We start from the raw sequence: 27,715 nt of genomic DNA, 5'->3' as shown, positions 1-27,715 counted from the left end.
ATAAATGTAAATGTGCTTATTGATAAATTTAATCTTAAAAATAATATCCTTATATCAAAAAAGGTTTGGTTCTCGGCAGCCTATACAGCCTCACTTCGACTTTTAGTTTTAATAGATGGATCGTATACTAATATGATTTCCCGATAGTTTCATAACGAAAGAGGAAATGTTGAAGCTCAATTTTTTTTAATATCTTTTTAGATCCGGTTATTTATCTTACATAAAATGTCGAGGCAAATTTATTCATTTATATTGTCTCTTTCCAAATAAAACTGCAAATAAGAAATTCAATTATAATATTATTTGTACATGAACACAACCATTACCAAATTTTATATAGTTTATTGTAGGTTAAAAAATTCAGTTACGTATTACTTTATCAAAGTGCGGTATAAAATACCTTCCGCTTTGGTTTTAGAACATTTTCAATGCATCCGTACCGGATTCAATGATTATTAATTATATCAGTAAGACTAGAAACAAGCGTTTGTTGCGGTTAATTGTTATTATTACTTGATTTATTATGAAATATATCACTTTTCCTCTATTTTTGTAGGGATTTTCCCCATTAACACGATTGTTAGAAAACCGATCAAACCTGGGAAACCTTTAGAGCGGATGACTACACTTTATGACTTAATAGTAACGACCTTACATTAAAGGTATGCAATTAAGTTAGCGAGTAAATTGCTGATAGTATGTTTAATGAATGAGTGAAACAATAATTATATATTAAAAAAGGCAACATATTAAATAGTCAGAATTTAAATCAACTTTGGTTCAGAATAAAAATCTAATCTCGGTCAAAATTTTACTAATAGCCTGATCATAATTATATTTTCAGGGTCAGAATAAATATCGAATGGTTAGAATAAAAATAGCATATAGTCAGAATTAGGGATTCCAATCCCGGGCCAAAATTTTGATCCCGGGATTTCGGTATTGCAATTAGTCGATCCCGGGATCCCGGGACCAGTCCCGGGATAATATTGATGCTATTTTATCGATAAAAGTAATTTAAAATGAATAATACGATATATTTTTACATCTGTTTTTTATAACGTACAATGCATAAAGTACGTATAATTTTAGTCTTGGACTTAAAATAGAAAATAATATAATAAAAATAAAAAAGGGAAGGTCTTATATATTTATGTGAGAAGAAAAAAATGAACTTTTGCCAATGTATGCACATAGGTATGTACATTCATACACAATTAATTGAAAACATTATTTTGAATAAAACTCACGAAGTAACATCAAAGCATCAAGTGTTTTATCATTTAGCCTTGATCTGATTTTGGTTCCTAAGCAGCCTGCTGCTGAAAAAGCACGTTCAGACTCACAACCTCAAAGATTCACAGATGACACGTGCAACTCGCGCAAGTTTGTACACGAAATATAACGATGTTGTCAATAATAATTCGATTGTGCTTGATAAATCAACCAATCCGAAAAATTCGGGATTATGTTTTATAATCCCGGGACTCATCGGGTATTGAAAATCGTTCGGGATCCCGGGATCCCGGGATTCGGGATCCCGGGATTGGAATCCCTAGTCAGAATAAAAATATAGGAAGAACAGATAATGAATGGTCATAATTATATTATAAGAAAATAATAAAGGAAAATCATGCGAATTAAAAAAATAGGGGCAATTCGTTTAATTGTGCTAGCAACATTGTCAAATGTTAACACAACAAGCCAGACATGCTCTCCGTCGCCGCTCTATCGATATTCTTTCGCGTCCTACATACAACTAAATAGGGGCTAAGAACAATTATATATATATATATAAGATTCGTTGAGAGTTATTCATGGGGTGCTCAATATTCTGACCAACGCTCGCTCGCACCTAGCCTGTCCAACAGTTTTGGTGCGAGCGAGATATTTTTTTAAATATTTCCAAAATAAATAATTTATTGCCAGTTTATATTTATAAATGTTAGATGATCATCCTAGATTTTAATTCTGATCGTCTTATATTTTTATTCTGAACACATACTATTTGTATTCTGACCATTTCATATTTATCCTGAATAATATAATTATGACCCAAAGTTTATTCAAATTCTTTAAAATTTTAATACTATAAATGATTTTGAGCAAATAAAATTATGAATTTAACCAAATTAAGTATGTGTTTACTTTTAAATAAGCGATAATTATGAAGAAATATTGTAGATTATTTTGTTACGTTTTTATATGTATACGTTTTGGGACGTTTATGACTAATTAACCTTTATTTGATCTAAAAATATTGTTATTTTAATATTACAAATTTTGAAAATATACTGCTATTTTTATATACATATAATATTATACATTTTAAAACGTATTAATTAATTTTATATAAAAATAAATATGATAAGAAATCAAGGTTTTGTTGCTGCATCAAAAAAGTTTTTGTCAAAAATATTATGTGATGTAATAAAATTATACCTCTTTTCGAAATTTAACAAGAATACAGTTATCGCAGGCCTGTGTAATTTTCCCTGTCTTTTTTTCCTCTAATTCCTATGAGATGGGAAATACCGAAAATGAATTCTTACCTACGATTGTGGGTTCTACGATTTAGTTAAGGAAACGAAAACAGTAAAATTTATTATAAAGTAATTAATGATTATACTTGAATAATTTACCTATTACAATACAGCATTTGTAATTTATAAAATACTCGGGTATCAACAGCCAAAGCACGACTGACTTAAATTTAAAAAACGACGTCAATATGAGACATATCCTTCATAATTAAGATACATCCGTAATCATTGGTTGAATTTGTAGAATCTTTAGGGATTTATATTAAAGTTAAGTATGTATTATATTTATAATGATAGAATTCAAATGATAATGCCAAATCGTTCACAATTAAGTTTGATTTAAATATGTGATATTATTTGGCAATTAAATTGTGGATAAGAAAAATTTAAATTCAATCATCAATTCAAATGTTTTTAAAAAAAAATGTCGGAATGGTTGCTATATATCGGGTTAAGGGAAATAACTACCATTGGTGAAGATCGAGTGATACTATGAATGTGATTACGTGATAAGTGCAAAATCACCGTGGATTTTACCAGTGAGTACATGTATCAAACACACATTAAATGTACCAATTGCCACAAATTTTGGACGATTTTGGAAGAAAAGTGACGCTATCTGTAGAGAGTAGAATAAATTTATACGGATATTATACGGATAATATATACGTCGCCAAGGTGGTGAAAGATACAGTGAAAAATGTTTAAAGGAGCAAATTACTGAGATGCTTTTTATATTTTGCAATAGAAGGTACCTACTTTATCGACGGGTTTAAATTTTGATGCAACATCGTGAATATTTCTGCACCTGGCGAAAATAGTCAGTAATGTTTTTTTTTTGTCAATTTGATCAATGCAATGAAGATGAGAACAAACAATATAATAAAATTAATACCTTAATATTTCATAAAGGAGAAATACATTTTAGACTGAGCCTGGAATAGTTCTTAATTAAATCGATAAAATATCTTTGGCCATAAATAAGAATTCATCATATTCATCGGCCATCAATGATTTTTTACCAACTTTCTGAATTTATAAATTACAAGAATGTTATTCTCACGCCTGTTTTTTTAATAATTCAATAAAATTAAACATAAACATAATTACAATTAAAATTAGGGAAAATTCTTTGAATTGTAAATATTTTTATTGAAATTGCACAAGAGAAAGAGAAAGGGAACGAGAACAAATTATACTTCATTATAAGTTAACGATGAGTTATGAGATCACTTACAGGCCCTGACTTACTTAATTAAACTCTTTATATTTGTAAATGGCACAACTCGATAATATGTTTTTTTAATATTTATTCATAAAATTTTATTAAAGTTAAATAAAACCAAATAAATTGTATAAAATGCTGATTATTATAACAGCTGTTTATATCTTATATTTGATATATTATCATATATTATATATTATTTGATCCTTTTCATATCAATCTACTAGTTATTATTATTACATAAAACATGTGTTAATATATGTTATTGGTGATGTATCCGTATTAGATAAATAAAAATATAACGTGTATGTAAATACTATTTTTTATAATGATTACTAATAAAAAATAATATTTGATTTTATTGTAGAGTATGATGCTGACAGTTGTATGACTCCGGAAAACACTCTTGGTTCTTGTATTAATTTACAGCAATGTCCCTCGCTGTACAACGAATTACGTAATGCTCCAGTATCTCAGAGGGTAGTTGTCCAGCGTAAACTAATTCGTTACAATTGCGGATTTGACGGTCAAGAGCCAAAGGTTAAAATATGAAACAAACATCACAAATATGAACGAAGCAAATATTGACTTAATAATTTCAGGTGTGCTGTGATATGCCCCCAGCAACCGCTTCACCACCAACAACCCCTACACCGACAACCTCTACAGCGACAACTCCAACAATCATATCAAAACTGGGAGTTTATTCAGAACCACCGCCCAATGTGAGCGCTCATCCAAATTTATATCTGTTGCCTAATACGTGTGGTAATTCTGAAGAAGATCGTATCGTCAATGGAAACAAGACTGGAATCTATCAATTCCCATGGATGGCAGTAATCAACTACAGGGATCGACGTAAGATTATTTCATTATGTAAATTAAAGTACTATTCATTACTATTCATACTCGTATTTTTAGGTGGCCTTGTTGCGTTTGAATGCGGAGGGTCTATCATCAACGACCGATACATATTGACTGCAGCTCATTGCTTGACTGAACTTGGTATAAATAAGACAGTACAGTTTGTTAGAGTCGGAGAGCACAATTTGAGAACTCCGACTGACTGCCAAGGTTCACCTACGGGACCAATATGCGCTCCTCCAGTACAAAACATCAGACCTGAAAGATTAATACCGCATCCTGGATATACAAGGTCAACAAAGGTCGACGATATAGGATTGATACGTTTAGCCACTCCCATAGAATCTAAAAGTATGTAGAATCATTTTGTTGCATGAATTATACACGCTTCTCTCTCACCGTTAAACATAAAAACATATTTAAGTCATTTCATATTTTATAAGTACTCATCATTTTCAATTGGGTTCACATGCCAATGCAATACTGAATCTTGCATAAAAATATTTTTTATTATTGTTTGAAAACCGTTATAATTAATGTCCTATCTAGAAATTCCAAGCCGAATATTCGATACTCGAATATATTCGGCCATTTTATACTATTCGTTAAGGTTATCTTCTAAGGGTGAAATTTAAAATAATAGTAATTCATCGACTTGCGAATTCCTGTTTGAAATGTAAAGCATCAAAAACACTGTGTGTCTACATAATCTGAAAAATAATTTAGACATTAAGATAATTAAAAAAAATAACAACAAAAACGTTGGTCAACGATTATTTTTAATTTTTTTATTTTTATCAAATAGTTAGAATCTTTAGTCCCACCTCATTTTTTATTTTATTAAGGAATTTGTGATAGCCATCTCCAAGCTTAAAGCCAACAAACAAGCAGTCGCATACAAAGTTATGAAATTTTAAAAATTACTCGTATTTATGAGTTAATATTATGCGGCTATGTACTTTCTCAACAACTGGCACTAAATACGAATAGTGTTTAATTTTAAGTCTCTTTTAAATAATTTATTGTAGTTAAATTTTTTGGCATACCGAGTTGTAGTTGCTGCAACCCATTATTGACAGAACAGCCCACATGAACAGAAACTGAATGAGTCTTTTCGGCAGCAGGAATGATTAAAATGAAACTTATATAAAGTTTTAATTCTCGGTTATTAATTAAACATTTAAATCTCGGTTATTTTTAAATTAAAATAATTAGTGTTGATACTGTTCATTGTTAACATTGATATATGTAACTGTATTTTTATATTCTTTATAAAATATATTCGAATATTTTATGGATTAACAATTTGATATTAGAATAGTTGAAAATGAAACGAATATTTGGAAACTAGCTATTTTAGAGACATTTCTAATTTTTTAATCTGATCTAGGACATGCTTATTTGCGTGCAGATCCAGAAGGTATACTTCTATATATGCTTTGCAAAACATTACAAGATTTGCAATTGTATACTGAGAAAAGTTTGATTTTTTTTAACAAACCATAAATTTCCCATAATATTCCTTATAATTCTAACTGACAAAACAAGTTTGGTTTGAATTTAAATTGTAGCCAAATATGAGGACAATTTAAATATATAAAATATTTGTTCCATAAAACGAATCGTTTGTGTAATACTGTTGGACAGATTAGGTGCGAGTGAGTATTGGTCAGAACAGTGAATAGTCAGAACCTTATGAATAACTCTCTGCAACGAATCCATTTCCGAAAAAAAAATCCGAAATTTAACTTTATATAAATGCACAAACAATTCGTTTTATGGAACAAAGTGCTTATTTTAATGCGCATATCTCTTGAAACAATTTCCTGTTAAATCGCACCCGGAAAATATATACAATAATATATATCACAAATTAGCAATTTCTGATTATATTATTATTTAACTACCTATGCATTTTATGATTTATAATGAACTGTTCGAAAATATTGTTGTATTATATAAAAACAGTGTAATTAAAATATAGTTTATGTATTTGTATTGTATAACAAACATATTTTTATCTTGTAGTGAACATTGAGCCTATATGTTTGCCCAGCACTCCTGAATTGGCCAACGTAATGTTAGAAAATACAAGTGGGGTAGTTACTGGATGGGGTAGAACAGAAAACAGAACAGGTTCTGATGAACTTCTTCAAGTTTCTTTACCAATTTTAAACCAAAAGGCGTGTGGCGATATTTACAACAGGTACTATTCTTATTTTACTAAAGATAATACTTTTTATTTTACAAAATTCGTATCTATTTTAGGTCGATTTCAACGAGAATTGGTTTTCGACAACTGTGCGCTGGTGGCGTCGGCGGTAGAGATTCGTGTGGAGGTGATTCCGGAGGACCTCTGCAGATTATTCAAAGCATTGACTATTCTGCTCTGTTTACTCAATATGGTATTGTAAGTTATGGACCCATAGACTGCGGTTTGGATAATAGACCGGGAATATATACGCGCGTTCCTTATTATATGGATTGGATTTTAGACCAGATGCAGCCATAATAATTTTGTGTAAAGTATTTTTAATATTGAAGAGTAATTAAATAAATAATGGTTGCATTGAATGTAAAAATATACATATATTCAAAAACTAAAAATCTAAAATAAATAATAGTCAAACTATCCGTAAACCTAATAACATATATGTGTATATACATTTTTTTATAAATATTATTTGTACATAAAATTGTAATAATTATTATTTATGAGTTTTCTAAAAATAAATAATAATTGTAATTTTATTTCTTTTTAGAATACATATTTTTGTATGTATAGCATGACAGGGTAGTCGAAATTAATATGTTAAATTTAATATTTTAATATACAATTTTATGAGTATAAAACTAAATAAAATATTCTCGTAAATTTTGTTTTTAGTGTTATTACTTCTGTACCTCAATTTTAATATTATATTATTTCAGTTTTATGCTGATATATCGTATACATATATCATATAGCTAACGAATGTCTGATTTAGACTGATTTAAATCAATGATTTTCAACCGTCGTTTTGCCATTGTGATATTAACGTCGATTATTTATATTTCGATCAAAAAATAATATTTCAATTCACTCTTCCGGCTCTGGAAGCCGGCTAAACAGTCACAACTTGTTTAAACTTGGCACTGACTATCTCAATGGACCAGGCTATCGGATTTATTACTTTATATGTATGTAGCGTTAGCAGTTGCTGCTATAAAAATTTATTCACCGTATTTTTTATCACACCTCGTAATATGTATGTATGTCTAAAACGGTAATCACATAAATAAGTGAATAACGAAGAGTCTTCATTTAATAACATTCGCAATGTACACTTCTAATTAAATGAATTTCTTTAAAAATATAATAAACGAAATAACACATTTCGCATTGGGTGACTAATTGAACTTTTTTTAACGTTTTTTTTCGTATTATAGAAATTTATAAAAAAATAGTTTAAAATTTAAATTTAGGAAATGCTGTTTCTGCAACAGAAGTCAGACATTCTTTTATCATTTCTCCATCCGCAAAGGGTTTCATTTTTTTGCCAGTATTTGACTGACAACAAAACTAGCATTTACCATTTTATTATAATTAATTTTATAACAATATATTGATCGGAGAAAGTCGATAAAATAAATTCAATTTTAGAAATGCTTGGCGGGCCGCATAAACATGTTTAACGGGCCGCAAGCGGCCAGCGGGCCGCGTGTTGCTCATCCCTGGTTTAAATGATTTGGGCGATTGCCGAAGAGTAATTTCCCGCAATGATATTTAAATCAGGAGTAAAGTCAAATATATGCTAAGGAACGATTAAGGGATACAACTCCGAGATTTCACATCTCTCAACCAGAAAAAAATTATCGACAAATTTAACAGGTTAAATTCTTTTATTATTAGGTATAGTTGAATTATATTTTATTTATAAATACGTGACAACGCGTATGGGTCAAATACGTAGTCCAAGGACTACGTTACGCAATTACGAAAAGATCAGCTGTTGTTTGGTGGATTGACGCGACAGAAGTTTTGAACAGTTAATAAGTTTTTCAGTTTATTTGCTGACTAACCATTGTTATGACCTCTTCTGGTTATCGTAGAGAATCAATTTGCAGTTTTTTTCACCTTTCCTAGGCATCCAGACAGGCCCGTGCGATGAAATCGTCTCCTTTTAGCTCGCTCAAATGCTCTTATCTCTTACTCAGTTTCGTCACTTAACACGCGAGCGAGCGAAAGGAAAAGATCTCACCGCATGGACCTGCATCCAAATGTCATAAAACGGTTTCAGGAGAAACGTCTAATTCTATTGCGAGTGTCTGTAGGTTGTTTGCGAATTGGCTTAAACAGTGTTTTTCAATATTTTAAAATCAAGAGCAGGTGCCAGTTCTTCACTTAGCTTATTTTCAAGATCAATATCTTCAGTATGATTTTTTCGAATCAACACTTCACAGTTATCTGACTAGCACTATGCTGGATTGTGTTTCAGTTTGAACTCGCACAGAAAAAGGATACGTAATTTTTTTCTCAAAAAATGAAAAAAATCTTCCTCCGTAAAATAAATACGAAATATAGTCCGTTCTCGATTGAGTAAAATTGGCCACTTGCTATGAAATAACTTAATAATACGAGAAATGTCACTCGAACGCAAATTGAAAAGAAAAATACCCGAAGGAGCAATATCTGGAGAATACAGTGGATGCAAAAGCACTTAACCTACTTATTCAATGACTATTCTTGTGAGATTAGCGATGTTCGATCTGCTTCTAATGCTGTATATACCTGCAAATGGATAACTGTGAGCGTCTTGTTGTCTTTTCTTTCTAGCACACAGTAAAAGTATGCGCAAATAAGTTTCTAAACAAAGTGCCCCTTTTTTCTTTATTCGTTGGCTGCTGCGTACTCTTATTTATATATTATTTAAACGTATTAATGTATTTATAGAATAATTAAAAGTAAAAATAGATAATAATAAAAATGATATAATATTAACGAGTGAAATCATATGATATAATCACATTCCATTTTTGATCATGTGCCTCACGCAAGAGATTTTTTACCATAAAAGATAGTCGACTCACTCTGTTTTGACGTTTCGTAATAAAAGGTATAAACGTCAACGCAGTTTGCGCGTTTGATAAATTACAGAAAGGAATTTAATAGTGAGTGAACAACCGGAGTGACAGGTACTAAATAAGTCAATAATTCAATACCGAAGTCTCATTTTCATCTCAATTGTCAATTTTGTAATTTCTAGGTCATAAAATTCGATATTCGAATAAAATCGAATATGGAAGATCAACCTGAAGGCATAAACAGCGACACTACGCCGCGAAATCGAATCAAATGGTACAGAAGCGGCGTCGAAGTGTGCGTGATCATATACTTCTTCACTTATTCATTGTCAGGTATGGACTTTTTACAGTGTGCGTGCATTTTCTGTTGGTCCTAGTCAAACGATTACGGACCATTTGTTACGGACCAACTTAACGAAGCATTAAAATATAAAAATGAACCAATATTATTTTGTCGATTTATAATGTCGCAAAATAAAATATTAATTTGCTATAAATATTTAAATACATGATGAAAATGCCGTTTTACAAATTTGTAATATGGTGCGCTTAAGGTATTTTAATTAAGAAGCATAAATAAAGCATGGGTATGTTTTCTGAGTGGAGGTGCTTTTTTTAACGCCTTGCCTGTTGTTCACCGTTGATATTTTGAACGATTTGGTAAATTACGATGCGAAATTATTTATTAAAAAAAAAACATTTGGAAAAAACTCTTCAAGATTTGAAAAATATTATTATATTAAAATAAACTTAATACTGCCGTAGTTTTTGTCATACGTCGTGAAACTTTTTCTAAAAATAGCCCTCGTAAAAAATCTCGGTTGAGTTCGATAACCAGTTTGAATCACCTTGTTTCAAAACGGACGGCTAGTAAAAATATAAAACACTCGTAGAAAAAATTACGGGGATCTAAAATGTTCTTGAGTAGATATTAAAATAAAAAACATTTTTACTTTCTTTTATATACATAAGTCAATTTAATTCTTGCCAACTCTTCCAGACGGCATCTTCATTATTACTTTATGGAAAACGACGTTTTTTTTTAATTTGTACCTTTTGTTAATTATTCATTTTTTAAATTGACATTGAAACTGTTCAAATAACTTTTTATAATAATTTTCTATTTATCTTGAATAATTTTACTTAGGCATAAAATACAATTTACTTTCATGAATAAAAGGCAAATTATTCGTTTTTAACTAATAAATTTACATAATTATTAATTTATTTTACAAACCCCATATATTGTTTTGTTATAATAACTGTAATTTTATTTTGTTTTAGAAAGCGTTTTCAGCAATCTAGTGTTATTCAGAATATGCAGATTAACGTTTGATTATAACGAAACTATATGTTCCTCTGTAATTGTACTAAAGAACAATGATACCAGTGAAATAGAAGGAAAACTACAATCCTACGCCTCGTCTATAATCATGACCAAATTCTTAGTTGAAGGAATTTTTCCAGCATTCATAAGTTTGTTTCTAGGTCCATGGTCAGATAAGAATGGCCGTAAGCCTCTTATTATCTTTTCAGTATTTGGTAAGTAATTTTAAAATACATTATTATGATATATTTCTAAAAAAATAACAGTAATATTTCTTTTTTTTATTTCAGGTTACTTTACATACTTTTGTTTAATCATGGTATTTACCAATTTTGATCAAATAGGTCCATGGTATATTGTTTTAGCAGTGATACCAAATTCAATGCTCGGAGGATTAACTTCGCTGATAACTGGTTCCTTTTGCTACATCAGTGATATATCTAATGTAGCAAACCGTTCGTTTAGGTAAATATCCATTGAATGTTAAAAACAATATAAATTTCCCATGTATCAAATATATTTTATCAGCATTACTTCAGTAGTACATAATATTTATTTTATTCAGTTCAGCAATATTAAGATATCAGTTGGTAAAAAAATTCTTTCATATGTAATAAGTAATTAAGAATGAATTAACATTAGATGTTAAGACGAGGCAACATATCTAAAATTATGTTTATCGTTTTAGAATGGCAATTTTGGAAGGAGCCATTCTGGTTGGCATTCTATTCGGATCTATTTGTAGTTCTTATGCATTTCAAGCTTTAAATTACATAGGAGTTTTTATATTATGTGGTGCTATTACTTTCATAGGCGTTTTATATGCAGTGTTTGTATTAAACGAGTCGGTGTTAAACCATACAAATGTAAGTAAAAATAACGAATATAAGAAGCAAGTGATTGGTTTACACGGTCAATTGATAAAAAAGGCCTTTAAATTTATGTTTTCGATAATGAATAAATTTGTGGAAAGTATAAAATTTATAATAAACGATTTTGTCAATAGAAAATTTAGCAATTGAGACCAAAATCGATGATAAATAAAAAATATAAACATGGTTAAAAAATCAATACGTACCTTAAATAAAAAACAAGGAATTAATATACATATCTACTAATAATCAACTGAATACAACAAAACTCAAAACCTTAATGACGTAACTGCCTGAATGTCATTTATACTAAACTGTGAATAAGTAATAAATGTTGTAAATTCTTTTTCGCAATTATGACTGGTCTTTTTGCTATGGACTTTTTTTTATCTAACCCTTATTGAAAATATTTTATTTCGTTAGATATGCATTCGATATTTTTATGAAGGGCATGCATGACATAACCTCAAATATATATTATAAAAATATTGAGAGCTTCTGAATTTATATGAAAAATATATTAAAAACACGTCAAATAAATTAACCAAATTTAATAATGGTAAAGTGTTGACATAAAGTATTAAAACATACTATTATTTAAAAAGTAGTAAAACAAATCAAAGCAACAAACAAAGCGTTGAGAATCACTGATTTTTTTCTATAATATACTATGAATGCAATAAAAATAATAATTTAATAACAAAAATAATTAAGGAAAAATATCTAAAATTAACTTACTTCCCAGGTGTATATTAACAAATGTGTATAATTACGTCATTGACCGCGGACGGAACAGCTGCTGCCAGCTCACGGGCTGGTTCTGGTCCACAAACCGGCATTTGAGTTACGTTGTTCTAGACAATACGTGACCGTGTAAATCAATACATTGTAATCTAATATAGCGAATGATACTAAATTCAACGTCTATCTTTCAGGGTAGGTTTTCAGCATTGCTCGATGTCAATTTAATCAAAGATATGTTTGGCACGTGTTTTAAACAGAGATCAAATCATAACAGATTGTGCATATGGTTTGTGATGCTGACGTGCAGTTTGGGAATATTTGTATTACAAGGTGATACCACGGTTGATTATCTATTCACGAGGAAACAGTTGGAGTGGGATTTGCGAAGTTACACCATATACAACGCCGTCGCTATGGTTATGACTATCATAGGAACTCTGATAACGGCGTTTTTGCTGCAAAAAATGTTCAAATTGAACGACGGAATTATATCCATGATATCGTATTTATCATGCATTGTACGCTCAATGATGGTTGCATTTGCAACGAAATCGTGGCACATGTATTTAAGTAAATCAATTTCTATTATAAATAATGTATAGTAGGTGGATAGATTTTACATATGGATGTTCTAGGTTCCAGTATATCTATGTTGAGAGCAGTGTCAGGACCAGTCAATAGATCTATATTGACAAAGTTGGTTCAGCCCGAAGAGGCCGGAAAAGTTTTGTCTTTGACGTCGTCGTTCGAAAACATAATTCCTCTACTATCCAGCTTCTTGTACGGTCTTTTTTATAAATCAACTTTGGACACCTTTCCGGGAGCTTTCAACTTGATTTCAGCGTTTATATATACATTATGCTTAACGCTGATTGGGTAATTGAGTTGTGCTTATCGTATAATTAAACAAGGACCAAAAATTTTATTTTTAAATTAACAAAGATTTAGGAAAGCTACATTTTACCAATAAAATTTTTGATCTTGTGAATATTAATATTTTCAGTTCACATTTTAAAACTCAATTATTAATTTCAGAATCGTTGAATATCTACTATCAAGAACTCCGAGCAACTACGAGGCATTGGAATGAAATTTTCTTATAATTCATCTCAGCAGCGCTGTCCAGCTGGCGGCCCCGCAAACAAATTCATATTTAAAAAAAAACTGGATATTTTTGCTCTTTTACCTAGGCAATTTTTACCTATACAATTTTGTCTATGGTGACGCCTTTTTTAGCTCCAATCCATAAACAAACAAAGTTTTCAATTTTTGGCCCTTAAAATGTTCGCAAGAGAAATAATGGCCTTCTGATAAAGAGAAGTGAGAGGGCGCTGATCTATCTTATTAATTATATAATTAATAAGTATTTATCATATGTATATAAACGGTTTTATTTTAATAAATAAGGTAAATATTTTATTTATTTATAAATAAAAGTATTAATTTTTAATTATTTTATTTGAAAATACAAAAAGAAAACGCTTATCGGTAAATGCAGAAACATTTTTTATAGAAACATATCTTAAACATAAAAATAACCATCACTTATAGCAAATAAACTATAAATCGTTGAGAACAACTAATATAATGGTTAAAATAAATCAACAGGAATGTCGAAATAATAAAATTAACAATAAAACGCATCAGATTAAGATTTTATTTTAAAACTAGCGACACAACTAGCAAGGTATGTTGAATATCAATGTTTGATATTTTATTTTAATGGTAAAAAAATATAAATCAGATGATTTTGATGTATAAAACCGCAGGAGACTGCTTACTTTGACAATGATGTAATAAGTTGAACCAATGGCTATATACAATGAATGAAAAATATATCGATATATCCCCTGCAGTGAGCATACATTATATTAGGAATGCCTTATAATATTACATATCACAATGAAAACTTCAGTTAAGTGAAACCATTTAAAGCTTTTGACAGGCATTTTTATTAATCGACAATGTTCATGAGTAAATATCAACAAATTAAATCAGATTATTCACATTGTGACAACTTACATACTTAAAACAAAATAATAAAAAAATTAAAATAACATCTTCATTGAAATCATCATAAAAAGATTAATACTTAATGTAAAGTTATGATGAGAGAGAATTAAATGTTTACCTCCTCCTAGAGATAAGTAAGAGAAAGATGGAATTGAGTGTTACCACCTAGATATTCAAATGTAACATCTGCTCTTTCCAAGGGAAAGAAAACTTGAGCATGAAATTCTCATTTAACTTTTATCAGGCAGAAATACCTAAGGAGCTAAAATAGGAAATCTGTCCGCTATTTTGATGGAAGATTGTCTTAAAACTATTTTAGAGCAAAATACTTTTGCGCAAATTACTCAAGAGGAATCAGTAAACATTGGTTGAATACCACATACTGTAATACTTATATTTTTATATTGCTATAAAAACAACAAATGTCAATATTATTAAGAAGACATTGGCAGGAATTGATGGTGCGTAACTATTACGTTTTGATCAGATACACTTCTTTTGCATTGAATACAACAGTTTCTGTTCTAATGTCTACTTAGTCGCATACTTTGCCAATTTTCGTACTCATTCAGAAGAGACGATAGAAAATTATCAGTATGTAAAGTTATTATCCACATGAAATGAAAAGAGCAACCAACAAAGGATGCAAATGAGCCAAATAACTATTCAAGAAAAGGCGTAAGTAATTCTTAAAAATTTGAAATCAGCACCAGATAAATAAGCTTCAATATCAGAAAAGACAACTCAAAGGAGTAAACATCCTACTTCAAGAGAACGCAGCAAAGAAGTTTCACAAGGCGAACATATAATCATTATCCGCTATAAAGAATCGCAAAATAAACAAATTATATTTCTATTAGGTCATTCCACAACAGCGGATGGCACTGATGAGAGCATGTCTTGCGATTAATGCACATTATGTCATGCTTTTAAGGTAAAACTGATTTTATATTTTGCGGATTGTATGATTAAAATAAATGATCCGCTATATGGAATTCCGCTTTACAGCCAAGATGTTTTAAGAGTTTATATGCGAGAAATTATATGTTAATTTAAACTCGTCCAAATAAAATTCTGCAATATTTTTTTCCACACCAAAAACTACCTGACATGTAAGTAACTAGATAAAGATAATTTTTGGCATGTGCACATAACAAGGTTTTTTATCCCTGGGATACTTTAAACCTTAAGTATTAAAATGGTTTATAAAAGAAACATTTATTTTACATAAATATCTTTTTTGGAACCATTATACTAATATTACATACAGATATCAGTATCTATTTATGGGTCAAGTAGGATTTCAAAAAGATGTTATATGTATGAAACTAAAAAGAAAATAGTAACTATAATGAAATTGGGTTTTATATATAATACAATGTCAATGACTTTCATAAATGTCAATCCCAATTTGTTTGGTAAACTTTCGTAAACAAATGTAAGAATTCTTAATATTAAGATGATATAACGTATTTATCACATAAGTTTGCAAACGAATTGTATTGCAGCTTTCAAATAATCAACTGCTTTATTTTCAATTTATTTTTTAAATACGTTAAAAAATAATTGTGGTACTTGTAGTGATACATTTACCATAGATATTTAAATTGTTACATTGTAACATCACAGCCACGTTCTTTACCAAATCTCTTCCGGGTCGAAATTGTCAGTGGCGTGCAAAGTGTTTCCTTCATTCATATCCTAAATACAAAAATTAATTTAGTAACAAGTATCTCTAATTTATTATGTTGAAAAATTACGATTCTTACTCGTATATCATCGGCTCCGAATTCTCCTTCTCTGAAAGTGCCTTTACCCGCATACGTTTCTAGGAAGGAAGGAACGTTCTGACCGGCCTGTTCCAAAATCCGAACTAAATCTCCAGCGAGCGCGCAATCCGAATTCGGATTGAATATTGATGAAGCTTTGCCTCTATTACCGACCCGCCCCGTTCTTCCAATACGGTGGACATATTCTTCAATGTTTTTCGGCAAATCGAAGTTTATAACATGTGCAACCCCGTTAATATCTTTAAAAAAAAATACACATATTATAACCAACAGATTATTGTTGTAAATGGTTATGTATGCTAGTTTACCTAGGCCCCGGGCAGCTACGGCAGTGGCAACTAAAATATTACATCTGCCTGTTTTAAAGTCATTAAGAGCGGTTTCGCGCTCCCTCTGCAATCTATCCCCGTGAATACTCGTTGACTTAAAGTTCATCGATTCGGCAATGTAACCAGCAAGGAAATCAGCATTCCGCTTGAACTCCACAAAAATTAGTGTTTGTTCATTTTCTGAAAAAAAAAAGAATAAAATTCTTCATAATTATGAGGTAAAATAATGTAATATAAATCATGTTTGATTCCGTGAACGGTATGTTAATAACACTGCATGATTCAGCAAGTTTGAACAAATAGCATTCACAGGTTCATAAAAGTTGATAAAATGAAACAGAATACGCCGAAAAAAAAGTCTACAAGACTAGTTTTTCTGATGAAGACATTCGGCTTTACTTGAATTATTTTGAGATTTTATTTGACAAAATTTAAAACCAGATGTTCCACAGCTTTCTTTTCGAAGGCAACAGTTGACAATCGTTCTTTGATTGACACCCATCGGCAACCTTTTTATTGCCTAATATGTTTTTGACTTTTTCTCAGGTCTGTATAATTTGTGACAGACATTTTTAATTTATTTATGAGTTTAATTACCAAGTACTGAATGAAACTATCTAGTGACCTTATTTACATTTTTGTGACGTTATTGACTGTTTTTGATTATTTTTATATTTAATTTTTTTGTGGATATTATTTTAAATTATATTTTATAAAAGTGCCATGGCTATATGTAGTGATTGTACTATGTATTTTATTGATAGTGACGGTGAGGATTTTATATTTGATTTTGTCTCTTCCAATGAGGATAGAGAAGAGTGACATTGAATTAGGTCTATTAGTAGCTATATTGGTAGCAGAAATCTGATTTAAATAATAGTGACAGTGGCATTGGGCAAGCAATATCTCAAATAATTAACACCTCTCCAGATTTGAGAATTATGACGGATAATTATAGTGCCTTTTAACATTGTTTACGGGTACAATTGCATGCCATATCACGCTTGGCGCGAACAAAAATCTGATTTGAATTATTCGCAAGCAAAAAAATCATCTAAAATAATCTAATAAAATTTTAAATTCTAAATTCACCATATACTATGTTTACAAACTCGAAAGATCTATTGAAGAACCATTTATATAGGCAAGTAAAACTAACACAATATATTAAGCAAGTGTAACAAAAAAATCCCTTCTGCCAACCCCATGTCAATGAACCATCCCTATCCAGGTATAAAAAAATGTTTGAACAGAGTTGAGGAACAAAAGCAGCCCATTAAAAATCTAACATAAATAGGGTCTGTTTTAACCTTATCAGCAAAATCTTATTTAGATCTTTTAGACCAGGGGTGGCCAACCCGTGGTCTGCGGGCCGCATGTGGGCCGACCTTAAATATTTTTCCGGCCTGCGAGATTCTTTACAATGTACATTTAGTATCATTATTATTATATTATCTATGTTTACATGTAAGAATAATAGTAAACACAATAATAATAACTCATTATGTTTCACTTTTTCACTCCAAAAAATGTCTATAGTGTATCTAAATCTAATTGAGGATATATAATTTTATAAGTGGCCTGTGTTAAATTTTAATTAAAAAAATATGTAATAATGTTATTGAATTTTCGTTTTTGAGCTATATTTATTAATAATTTTATTCAAAACATTCAATATATTTTTATTAGTAGTCTATCTACCTAGTACCAAAACAAGTTTGAGTGTAAAGGGTTAAAAGGGTGATCTTAATACATATTACTCAAACAATGAAAATTTTTACCGCATATTATTTCCTTTAGCTTTGGCTTCTTATCAAAAGATTTAAGTTCATAGAAAATTTGTTCAACATCACTACACGCGCCACCGATGACTCCAATTGTCACGAATATGTAATCATTCAAAAATTGGGCAGCCAACTGTTGAATGTTATCAGGGAAAGTAGCAGAGAACATTATTGTCTGTCTTTGTTCCTAAAATAAATAAACAATTAGTGAAAATACATTTTAAATTATATACAGTGGCGGCCACCTAAATAAGACATTTTTGAAGTTTTGTAAAAATGCGATGTAAAGTGCAAATTTTACATAAAATTGTTAAAACTTTTCAACTTTTTATTTTTTATCTAGATAATCTACATAATCGTGAATAATACTATGTTGTAATAAATATTTATTTTCAATTTAAAATTTAATTTATAAAATTGATAGTCAAATTCACCTATATGCGAGATACATATGAGTGTATTCTAAAAATTCAAAAACAAATAAAAAAAATAAAATAAAAATAGCATTAATATTTTGTAGGGTGACCTTTTGTCCTTATAATAGCCCTACAACGGTTAGGCACTAATTCGATTAATTGTTGGTATTTGCGGCAGGAATCAATTCCCACTCGTTTTTTACATTTTAATTTATTTCTTTTAAATTTGTGACAAATTAATTTTTAATTTTGTGTTTTAAAGGTCTCCATAAGTGTTCAATAGGGTTTAGATCAGGGCTGCATGATTGCCATTCCAAAATATCCATAATATTGTCTGTGAACGAATTTTTTGCCCTGTGTGAAATATGTTTCGGGTCATTGTCCTGTTGATAAATAGGGCAATGACCCAAAATCTTCAGCATTACGGGTTCCATAATATTAACATATACTTCCTGGTTCATAATACCTTAAATTAAATGGATAGGACCGACCCCATGCCAAAACATACAACCCAATAAAATAATGCTTCCACCAGCTCCTTTAATTGTTTTTATGATATTTCTGGGGTTGTACTCTTCATTTACATATCTTCTAAAATATTGCCTTCCATCAGAGCCTATTCTATTGCACTTAGATTCATCACTAAACAAAACATTTTTCCAGCCTAATATTGTCCAGTTTAAATGATTTTTTAGCAAAATTAACGCGTAATATACGATTTTTTTTTCACTAATGGTTAACGTCGAGTAATGGTGCCGTATAATCCTGCTCCACAGCCTTCTACGCACTATTCTAACACTTACGTCACTTTCATTTCATTGATTTACTTCTTTTCTAATGTCTACAGCAGTTTTTAATGAATTTTCTTTGGAAATTCTAATTATTTTTCGATCCACACGTGTCAAAGTTTTTTTTTGACGTTGTTTACGTTTAATGTTTTCACAGGTTTTATGTGTTTTAAAATGTTTTAACACATTATATATTTGACATCCGGATTTTTTTTAGATATTCTGATCTTATTTACACTGACTAACCTTTGTCATTTTTCAAATCCACAATTAGTTGTCGTTTTTTAGGATTATAATGTGCACTTTTCCCCATAATAAATTTGTTATTTAATTAAAATTTAATTATAGGTAAATACACTATTTATTATTAATTTAAATTATTTTAATTAATCCTCATAATGAAAGAAATCGATATCAAGGCGTTCGAAATGAAAATAAAAGCAAAAAATATCCATAAGATGATGAATAGTGACCATGTGTACAATACGCCATTTTGGACTTCTCAAAAAGGCAAGGGTAATAAATCTCGGGTTTAGGGGATGTATCAGGTATAGCACTGTTTGTTAATAGTGTCCCTTTAAGTTTAAATATTTTTTTTTCTGTTCCCATATTTTGTTATGGAGTAATTAAACATTTACGTGCCAAAAAATTGTAAAAAGTGTCTTATTTAGGTGGCCGCCATTGTATATGTATAATATTTTCAACTGTTGCAACAAATTGACATAAAAATTTCAATAAAAATAAAATCATGCTATTTACCATTGGAACCATACTCGGATGCCGCATAACTTTTTCAATGCAACTCATGAAGCCCATGTCTAACATTCTATCAGCTTCGTCCAATACCACATACTTCACTGAATCGAAACTGATGTATTTCCTTTCCACGAAATCTAACAATCTTCCGGCAGTAGCTGTCAGGATGTGACATCCGCGCTAAAATTATATTCATGAGTTATTGATAGTGATGGTTTTTTTAAAATATATTATAACAAACCCCTATATTTTGCGCTTGGTGCTGAACGGCAGTACCACCATAAGCCAAACATGTTTTAATCATCGACCCGTGAGCGAATTTGCGCGCTTCTGAATGTATCTGGATAGACAATTCGCGAGTAGGAGACATGATTATGACTTGCGGCTGGGCGCATCTGCCTTGAACGACCACATCACTTTGGTCCTCGATCAATTTTGATATAATGGGAAGCAAAAAAGCGGCCTAAAATAAGATAACAATTAAGCTTAGGAATAATTTTCATCTATTAATATTTTTATATTTTACCGTTTTTCCAGAACCAGTCTGAGCGCAACCCATCAGGTCTCTTCCAGCGAGTATAATGGGTATGGCTCTTTTCTGAATGGGTGTCGGTTTTGTATAATTAGACTTTGCGACATTTTCCAACACTATTTGTCTCAATCCTGAGTGTTGAAAAGTCTCTATGGCGACGGGTGCATTCTGTCCGGAAACCTTAAAAAGAAAACGAAAATGTAAATGAATAATCTTAATATATTACATATTTTTTCCTGCATAAAATGAAATTTACCTTAACATTAATACTGTTTAAATTGTCAAAATTTTTTCCAGAAGTAATTCCATTCTGGAAAAGCAGATCATCCGTTACTTCTTGGGGAATGTAAATTTCCCTTGGTTTTTCATGTTCTTCGTTACCGTCAGCTCCTGATAGAATAAATTCAGGTTGATGTAATAAAATGTTTTATTTCAAGATATAGTGAAGGCGATCTTCTCACGCGTTTCTAGTTTTAGTCGAAAATTAAATTTAAAATATATTCTGGTATGGTATTATAGCTACACATACACAACATTAGTCAGGAGACACACGAATAAGTACAACGTACTAAGCAGCTGTCTACAAGGATGCCATATTTCTATTACAGTAGGTATGGTTGACGTACACGACTACATTACACAAAACAAAACCTAACTATTCACACTCGACTTCACTACACATCAGCGCTCGGACTATTACTTCGCTACAAGAACCGCATATTTACTTTCGAAGCAACTGAACAGATCTTAGCCTTGATTAACTGTTTCTTGTTATAACGTTATCAGAACTTTTCGAAAGCGTATTTGAACACATAACCAACGGGTTTAGTAGTGAATAACTTTTTTCACCTCTGATTTTTAACTAGTTCTGTAGTATCTATCCTTAAAAACTAAAGCTTCTTGTGCACCATCTACAGAATGAACATTTGTACAATAAATATTATGACTTTAAATTTTCAGATCTTGTAAAATGACCAAATAATTTTTTTTCTGCATGACTAAGCCATAAATTTAATTTGACTTACAGTAGTAGCTTTTATAAATTATGAAGCTATTAAATTTCTTTGTATTTTTTTTTAAACAAAAATAAAACACATTTTAGATTATTTAAAAAAAATGGTTTAAAATAATAACCTTTTTTTATTGCGATTTATTATGTGTATATATAAGAATGATATAAAAAATTTAAAAAAATATTAATTTATAATTATTTTTATTATTACAACCAGGGCTGTGTAGTCGGAGCACTTTGAACGAAGTCGAAGTCATAAAAACTCCTTTTTAACCCTTTCCACCACGACCAATATTTTTTTAATTATTCATCGTGCACCATGCGTTTGAAGTCGGTAATATGAAGTAAGTAAAAGTTATTATGCACTTAATCAAATACTCTACAACTGGCCGACTTGGTCACACGTAGACACATACAATGGTGCGACACTAATCCTAAGAAATATTATTATAATTATTTTTTGTTCTTTCTTCTTTGTTGTTATTTACATGAAAATAAATAAATAAAATAATTTAAAATAAATTTAATATTTTAATATTATTCGAAATGAGCAAAAATATTAAATTCAGAGTCAGAACTTGTGAAAAAGCCTTGATTCAGGAAAAATTTCCAATGACTCCACAATCCTGATAACAATTATAAAAAAAATCATTAAAAGTTGCTTTGTTTGCTGTTTCTACAAATTCTGAAAACAACAAAGAAATGTGTGTGTACACAATGTTTTTGTCAAAAAAAATTGTGATTTTTGAAACAAAGTGTAACACATAATGCAAACATACATTTCTGACAATGGTATTTTGTATTTTCTATTTTTTTTTCTATTCACATCCCTTGTTTTTGCACAAAAGACATACAATCTCCTCAGATTTCGTAAAATTGCAGTTGGAGGGAACACATTTGAAAAGTCAAGGGGGTGGGGGTGTGACGAGCCATCCTTGCGGCATCTTATCATTGACTTAATTTTAATTCCAAGGATGATGAAGAATATTCCATACTTGCTACAGATGATCCAGATTCGCAATTCATTTTTACGATAAAAAAATGTCAGATCAAATAAAACAATTACAAAAATCACGCAATACAGTCATAGGAACAAACTAAACTTTGGTTTTAATTTTTATGAATTTCATACAAAAATATTTTACCCTCCCGATTGCGTATATATTTTACAATCGATACATAATATGCAGTTTTAAATAAATCTTCTGGAAAAATATTTTAAGCTTACAACTTCTATTTTGTTAACGAATTTATGACATCCAGTAAATATGTTGAAATTGTATTTTGATAATTTGCAATTAAAGGTATTCCAAAGAGTGAGTTTTTTTAATAAAGTTCTCACGCACCCGCCAAATTCATTTTTCACGCATCAAGCGTGAATTCAGGTGAAGTGATTAATTAGGTTTTAATTTTGATTTAATGCAACCCACGAGATGAGGAAAATAGGTGTCCCATGAACCAAATTAAGACAACATTTGCAACTAAGTAAACACATCTATTATAATTGAAACCGAAAATTGAATTTTAACCATATAATTAGAGAAGAAAAGCAGACGTTTTCGAACCCCAAGCATGTCAAGACAATGGGGCAGGTAGGATACACAAAAATAAGTAGTATTTCTACTGAAATCTTTCTAAAAGGTTCTATTGTCAAATTGTGAAAGAAAAAATAAAAGGTTCAGATGGATAAAAATTTCTATTTACTCTAAAATTTTCGTATTTTAAGATAGATGCAATTTTATTTTATATTAAAAAATATAAAAGTTATGGAGAGTTTATTTAGAACAGGACTCAGGATCATTTTAATTAGAAGCCTCCATGTTTTTTAATGAAAGGAATTAATTGTCGCCAGAAAGGCAGAGAACAATTATAATAATCATGAAGGAAATAGTATTTTAAATTAAAAAACTATTATTTGAATCTACTTATCTCTTAAAAAATACATTTCGTTTAAATGTTTATACTAAATGTAGCACCGTCATACTCTACATACATTTTAAACTAAACCCCATTAAATTTAAGACAATTAATCCATTAATATTTTGAAATAATAACTTTCATACAAAATTCTGCATATAGCTAAAAGTTTGTTTGTTGCTGAGGCTGCTAAGAAAAATGTAAAATTGAAAACAATAAAACATTTGCAGCTGTTAAATGGAATTTTCTTTGTTGTTAAATGTGGAGATGGCATTGAAGAAACCAACCCGAATTCTCAGAAATTCTTAAAAATGCTTAATGATTTTAAGTAGTTTTTGTCAATAAATGCACCTCTTAAAAATTCCTTACAATTCTCATTTTTTAAAGCTAGGGTAACTTTTACTCAGATTTACTATGAAGGACATAAATAGATTTTTTTATCTAGCAAAATATCTAGAACAATATGTTTCAGGTACAATATTTATGACTGCCACCAAAAACTGATATGAAATATTTACCAAACATTCTGTAGAAATAATCACAAGCAAAATAATGACTATTGTGTCCGGAAAACCGGTAATACGATATTTATGATGGCAATCACATTTTTATGTAATTATTAAATACATCAATATTTGATCCAAAATAATAAATTGTATACCTCTGCCACCACCACGCCCTCCTCTGCCTCCACCACGACCACGGTATCCTGTTGAATGAAAAATAATATAAATAAATGTATACTCGTGTAATATGTTTATATTTTGGGTTTTGTCATCTTTAGATATACATTTATTTGGGCCATATGGACCAAAACAGCAGTTTGTTTTTACTGTTAACCCTTGCATCACAGATGGCTTTTATAGAAGTCATCAAAAAAATTGCTAATACTTAATGTGCACCTAAAGGTGCCATAAATATTTTGAGTCTAATAAAATGGTTATTTAGTATAATTTAAGGCTGTAAATCTCTTGAATTTATTAAACCATACTATTTTTTTAAATATGGCATGAATAGGTGCCCCCCCCCCCCCACATAGTAATAAATTTCGAAATGGCAGCAAAAAATCAACCGTGGTGAAAGGGTTAAAAAGTTCATAGTTAATGCTGTTGTAAATATGAATAGTTTTGTTGCTTTGAAACATAGCACTGTCTTTGATTCATTGAATTTTTTTATTGCTCTAATGAAGTTGTTTTTAGAATTCAGATATTACTTTAAAAACACTTAATGAAAAGGTGGAAAATTATTTAGAAACATAAAGAAAATAGGGTAATGCAGAAAAATCATTATTTTTCCCATATATTGTGGACATTTTTCCTCTCTGATCTCTACAATTAAGTTAATTGCTTTAGTGTGCTACATTTTATAGCTTCTTTCATTATATTTAAAATATGTATTTAATTTTAAACTATAGTACGATATCCAATGTAATAAATATCATACAATTTTAATTATTATTTCAGAAAATATTGCAAAAATAAAAGAAATGGGGCAATTTTAATATAAGAAAAAACATAATTTTTTACTGCTCTACTGTGTTAAAAAGTAAATATTGAACTTCAGTAAAATATAAATAATAAAACAAACCGCTTTCGCCGTTGTTTCTTTCTTCGTTATTATCATCACCATCCCTGCCACCGCGATAATCGCTTCTACCTCCGCGACCTTCGCCTCTGCCGCCACCTCTAGTACCACGGGCTCGGCCACCTCTTCCTAAAAATTGATAGAAATATGTATATAAAGGAATTTCTTTGTCAAATCTAATATATTTTGTTAATATACCTCTTCCGTAAGACCTGTCGCCATTATGATTATCTGTAAAGAAAAGCAAAATAAAAACAATCATGAATTGAAGGGAACCGATACATTAAGCTATAGGGTACAAACCTTCAATTCCCGATTCAAAAGCCGAATATTGACCTCTGCCTGCTGAGATACTTCGACCGTTACTGATGCTCATACTGGACGACATTGTCGTAGCCTGTAATTTAAAATATGAATAAGATAAAAATGGTCAATTTCATAGTAAATAACATATGTATATACTTACTAAATTGCAATCATCATTCCATTCGTCTGCCATATTCTGGAAAAAAGAAATAAAAGATTAACTTTCAGTGGTCTAACGTTAAGATGACATTTTTATTCATATAGGAATGGCTAATCATAATTTTGGGTTCGGTGATTATTGCACACAGAGAAAATTTTGATCATATATCACCATCAATATTAAATGTTATTTTTAGCACAAGTGCTTTTAATATTATTTATGGCATAATAGTTGTTAATCTAAATCCCAAGAACCATTTAAAATGTGCAGGAAGATACCCTAGTCGTAAGTTAGCAACTAAATGTATATTTTTTGCTTTAAGTGAAAGCCAACCTTTATTTATAAGAAACGTTTGTGGAAAAATGTGAAAGATGCAATATAATGTTGGCTTTAATAGTATTATGCGTGTGCGTAGTATATTGTATGTGCATTTGTGTTTATTATTATTTTACTATTTCAATTTGATGTAAAAGTGAGCCAAAAATTAAAAATTATATAAAATGTGTGTAGATATCATGATAATTGGACAATGTTTGACCGTATATGATATATACATTTGGTAGCTTTCTTATGTATTTAAAATTTGAAAAAACCGTCACTCCCTCGCGAATGTCTCAATAATTTGTTTGCAATGAACGTTTAAAAATAATAAATTAATTAGCGAGCGGCAATACCTTAAGATTGACTGCTGCTTACAAATATTACAAATATAAGGAAAGAAGGACAGAATGGAAAATCATTAAGTATCCTCTTTTAGCACTCTATAGCATATCAAAAATACTTTTTTGATAGTGAAAAATTGATATAACCTACAAAAAATTATAAAAGTAAATAATACAGAGGAGCTCCTGTGTTTATTCTGAAGATCACACACATGTCATGCGCCTTACAATTGAATTAAAGTGCAACCCGGAATATAAAACAATATTTTTTCAACAATGGCGACGAAATTATATATCGGCGCCATTGTCGAAAAAAATATACCGGCTTTGTATTAAAAACGCACACGTGCGTTCCGAGGTCACTGTATAACATTCAAGCTCACCGACGAATTGTTGAAGAGATGATCGCCGAAATACAATATATTCGCGAAGATCGTCTGAATCCTGGCGACGAATGACGAATGACGAATGACGAATGACGGACGGCGGACGGCGGACGACGAACAAACAACGTGCTTCCCGCTCAGACTGTAGTTACTGAATGTTGCCGCCCGCAAATTGTAACAACGGAAAACCGTATCAATAATATTATTTTGCTACTACCCGTACATCATTTATTTAAATTAATAATTCATATTTACAAACGCAATATTTTTTTTAAATTACCTTCAAAATTATACCATTTTATTATGTGTCATTTAATTTCATAGTTAGATGGCGAAATTATCCCTCGTAATGTTGAAAATGAAAGAGATGCATCGATGTTGTACCATGGCACACCAGTGTGCCGCGTCTTAAATAATTTGTCAACGATCCTTTTCAGAAACATAATAACGAAAAAAAAACACATAAAGGTGATCCAACTTCGGTTTTTAAACTTTAAAAAAACCAATATATTTAAAAATATTTTTTTATTAATCGAACATTTAATTTATTTCATTAACTATGAAAAATTATATCAATTAAATGGCCAATTCTGGGCCAGTTGCAACAACTGATCCCTTCCGTGTAATTTTTGATGAGATTT

General features: G+C 30.2%; 3 protein-coding genes across 3 annotated transcripts in view; 2 read left to right on the top strand and 1 right to left on the bottom strand.

Moving 5' to 3' along the window:
- The window catches only part of LOC148229695 (phenoloxidase-activating enzyme 1-like), a 13,532-nt gene extending 6,022 nt beyond the window's left edge, over positions 1–7,510 (top strand). The window contains exons 2-6 of the mRNA XM_088196599.1: positions 4,136–4,308; positions 4,371–4,626; positions 4,690–4,983; positions 6,661–6,838; positions 6,901–7,510. Of these exons, the coding sequence (XP_088052725.1) occupies positions 4,136–4,308; positions 4,371–4,626; positions 4,690–4,983; positions 6,661–6,838; positions 6,901–7,144 (1,145 nt within the window). The 3' untranslated portion in view covers positions 7,145–7,510. The remainder of the gene's footprint in view (positions 1–4,135; positions 4,309–4,370; positions 4,627–4,689; positions 4,984–6,660; positions 6,839–6,900) is intronic.
- A 2,161-nt stretch (positions 7,511–9,671) lies between these two features.
- On the top strand, positions 9,672–14,089 carry LOC148229694 (putative peptidoglycan muropeptide transporter SLC46). The gene is made up of 8 exons (XM_088196598.1): positions 9,672–9,807; positions 9,879–10,029; positions 10,981–11,238; positions 11,314–11,488; positions 11,712–11,889; positions 12,831–13,209; positions 13,275–13,515; positions 13,675–14,089. The coding sequence occupies exons 2-8, from the start codon at positions 9,912–9,914 to the stop codon at positions 13,727–13,729; spliced, it is 1,404 nt and encodes a 467-aa protein (XP_088052724.1). The 5' UTR covers positions 9,672–9,807; positions 9,879–9,911; the 3' UTR covers positions 13,730–14,089.
- vas (ATP-dependent RNA helicase vasa) lies at positions 14,079–27,234 on the bottom strand. The gene is made up of 14 exons (XM_088196597.1): positions 27,072–27,234; positions 26,027–26,062; positions 25,864–25,957; positions 25,759–25,791; positions 25,564–25,689; positions 24,638–24,685; positions 21,304–21,437; positions 21,042–21,227; positions 20,757–20,978; positions 20,519–20,695; positions 18,553–18,742; positions 16,751–16,951; positions 16,422–16,681; positions 14,079–16,353 (listed from the first exon to the last, which is right to left on the bottom strand). The coding sequence occupies exons 2-14, from the start codon at positions 26,057–26,059 to the stop codon at positions 16,291–16,293; spliced, it is 1,767 nt and encodes a 588-aa protein (XP_088052723.1). The 5' UTR covers positions 26,060–26,062; positions 27,072–27,234; the 3' UTR covers positions 14,079–16,290.
- Positions 27,235–27,715: the final 481 nt, after the last annotated feature.

Source organism: Plectrocnemia conspersa, unplaced genomic scaffold (genome assembly GCF_051122295.1).
Source record: "Plectrocnemia conspersa isolate PC_06_02 unplaced genomic scaffold, ASM5112229v1 ptg000011l, whole genome shotgun sequence".
In the NCBI taxonomy this organism is placed as follows: domain Eukaryota; kingdom Metazoa; phylum Arthropoda; class Insecta; order Trichoptera; family Polycentropodidae; genus Plectrocnemia; species Plectrocnemia conspersa.
This window is presented reverse-complemented; position numbering and strand designations above follow the sequence as displayed.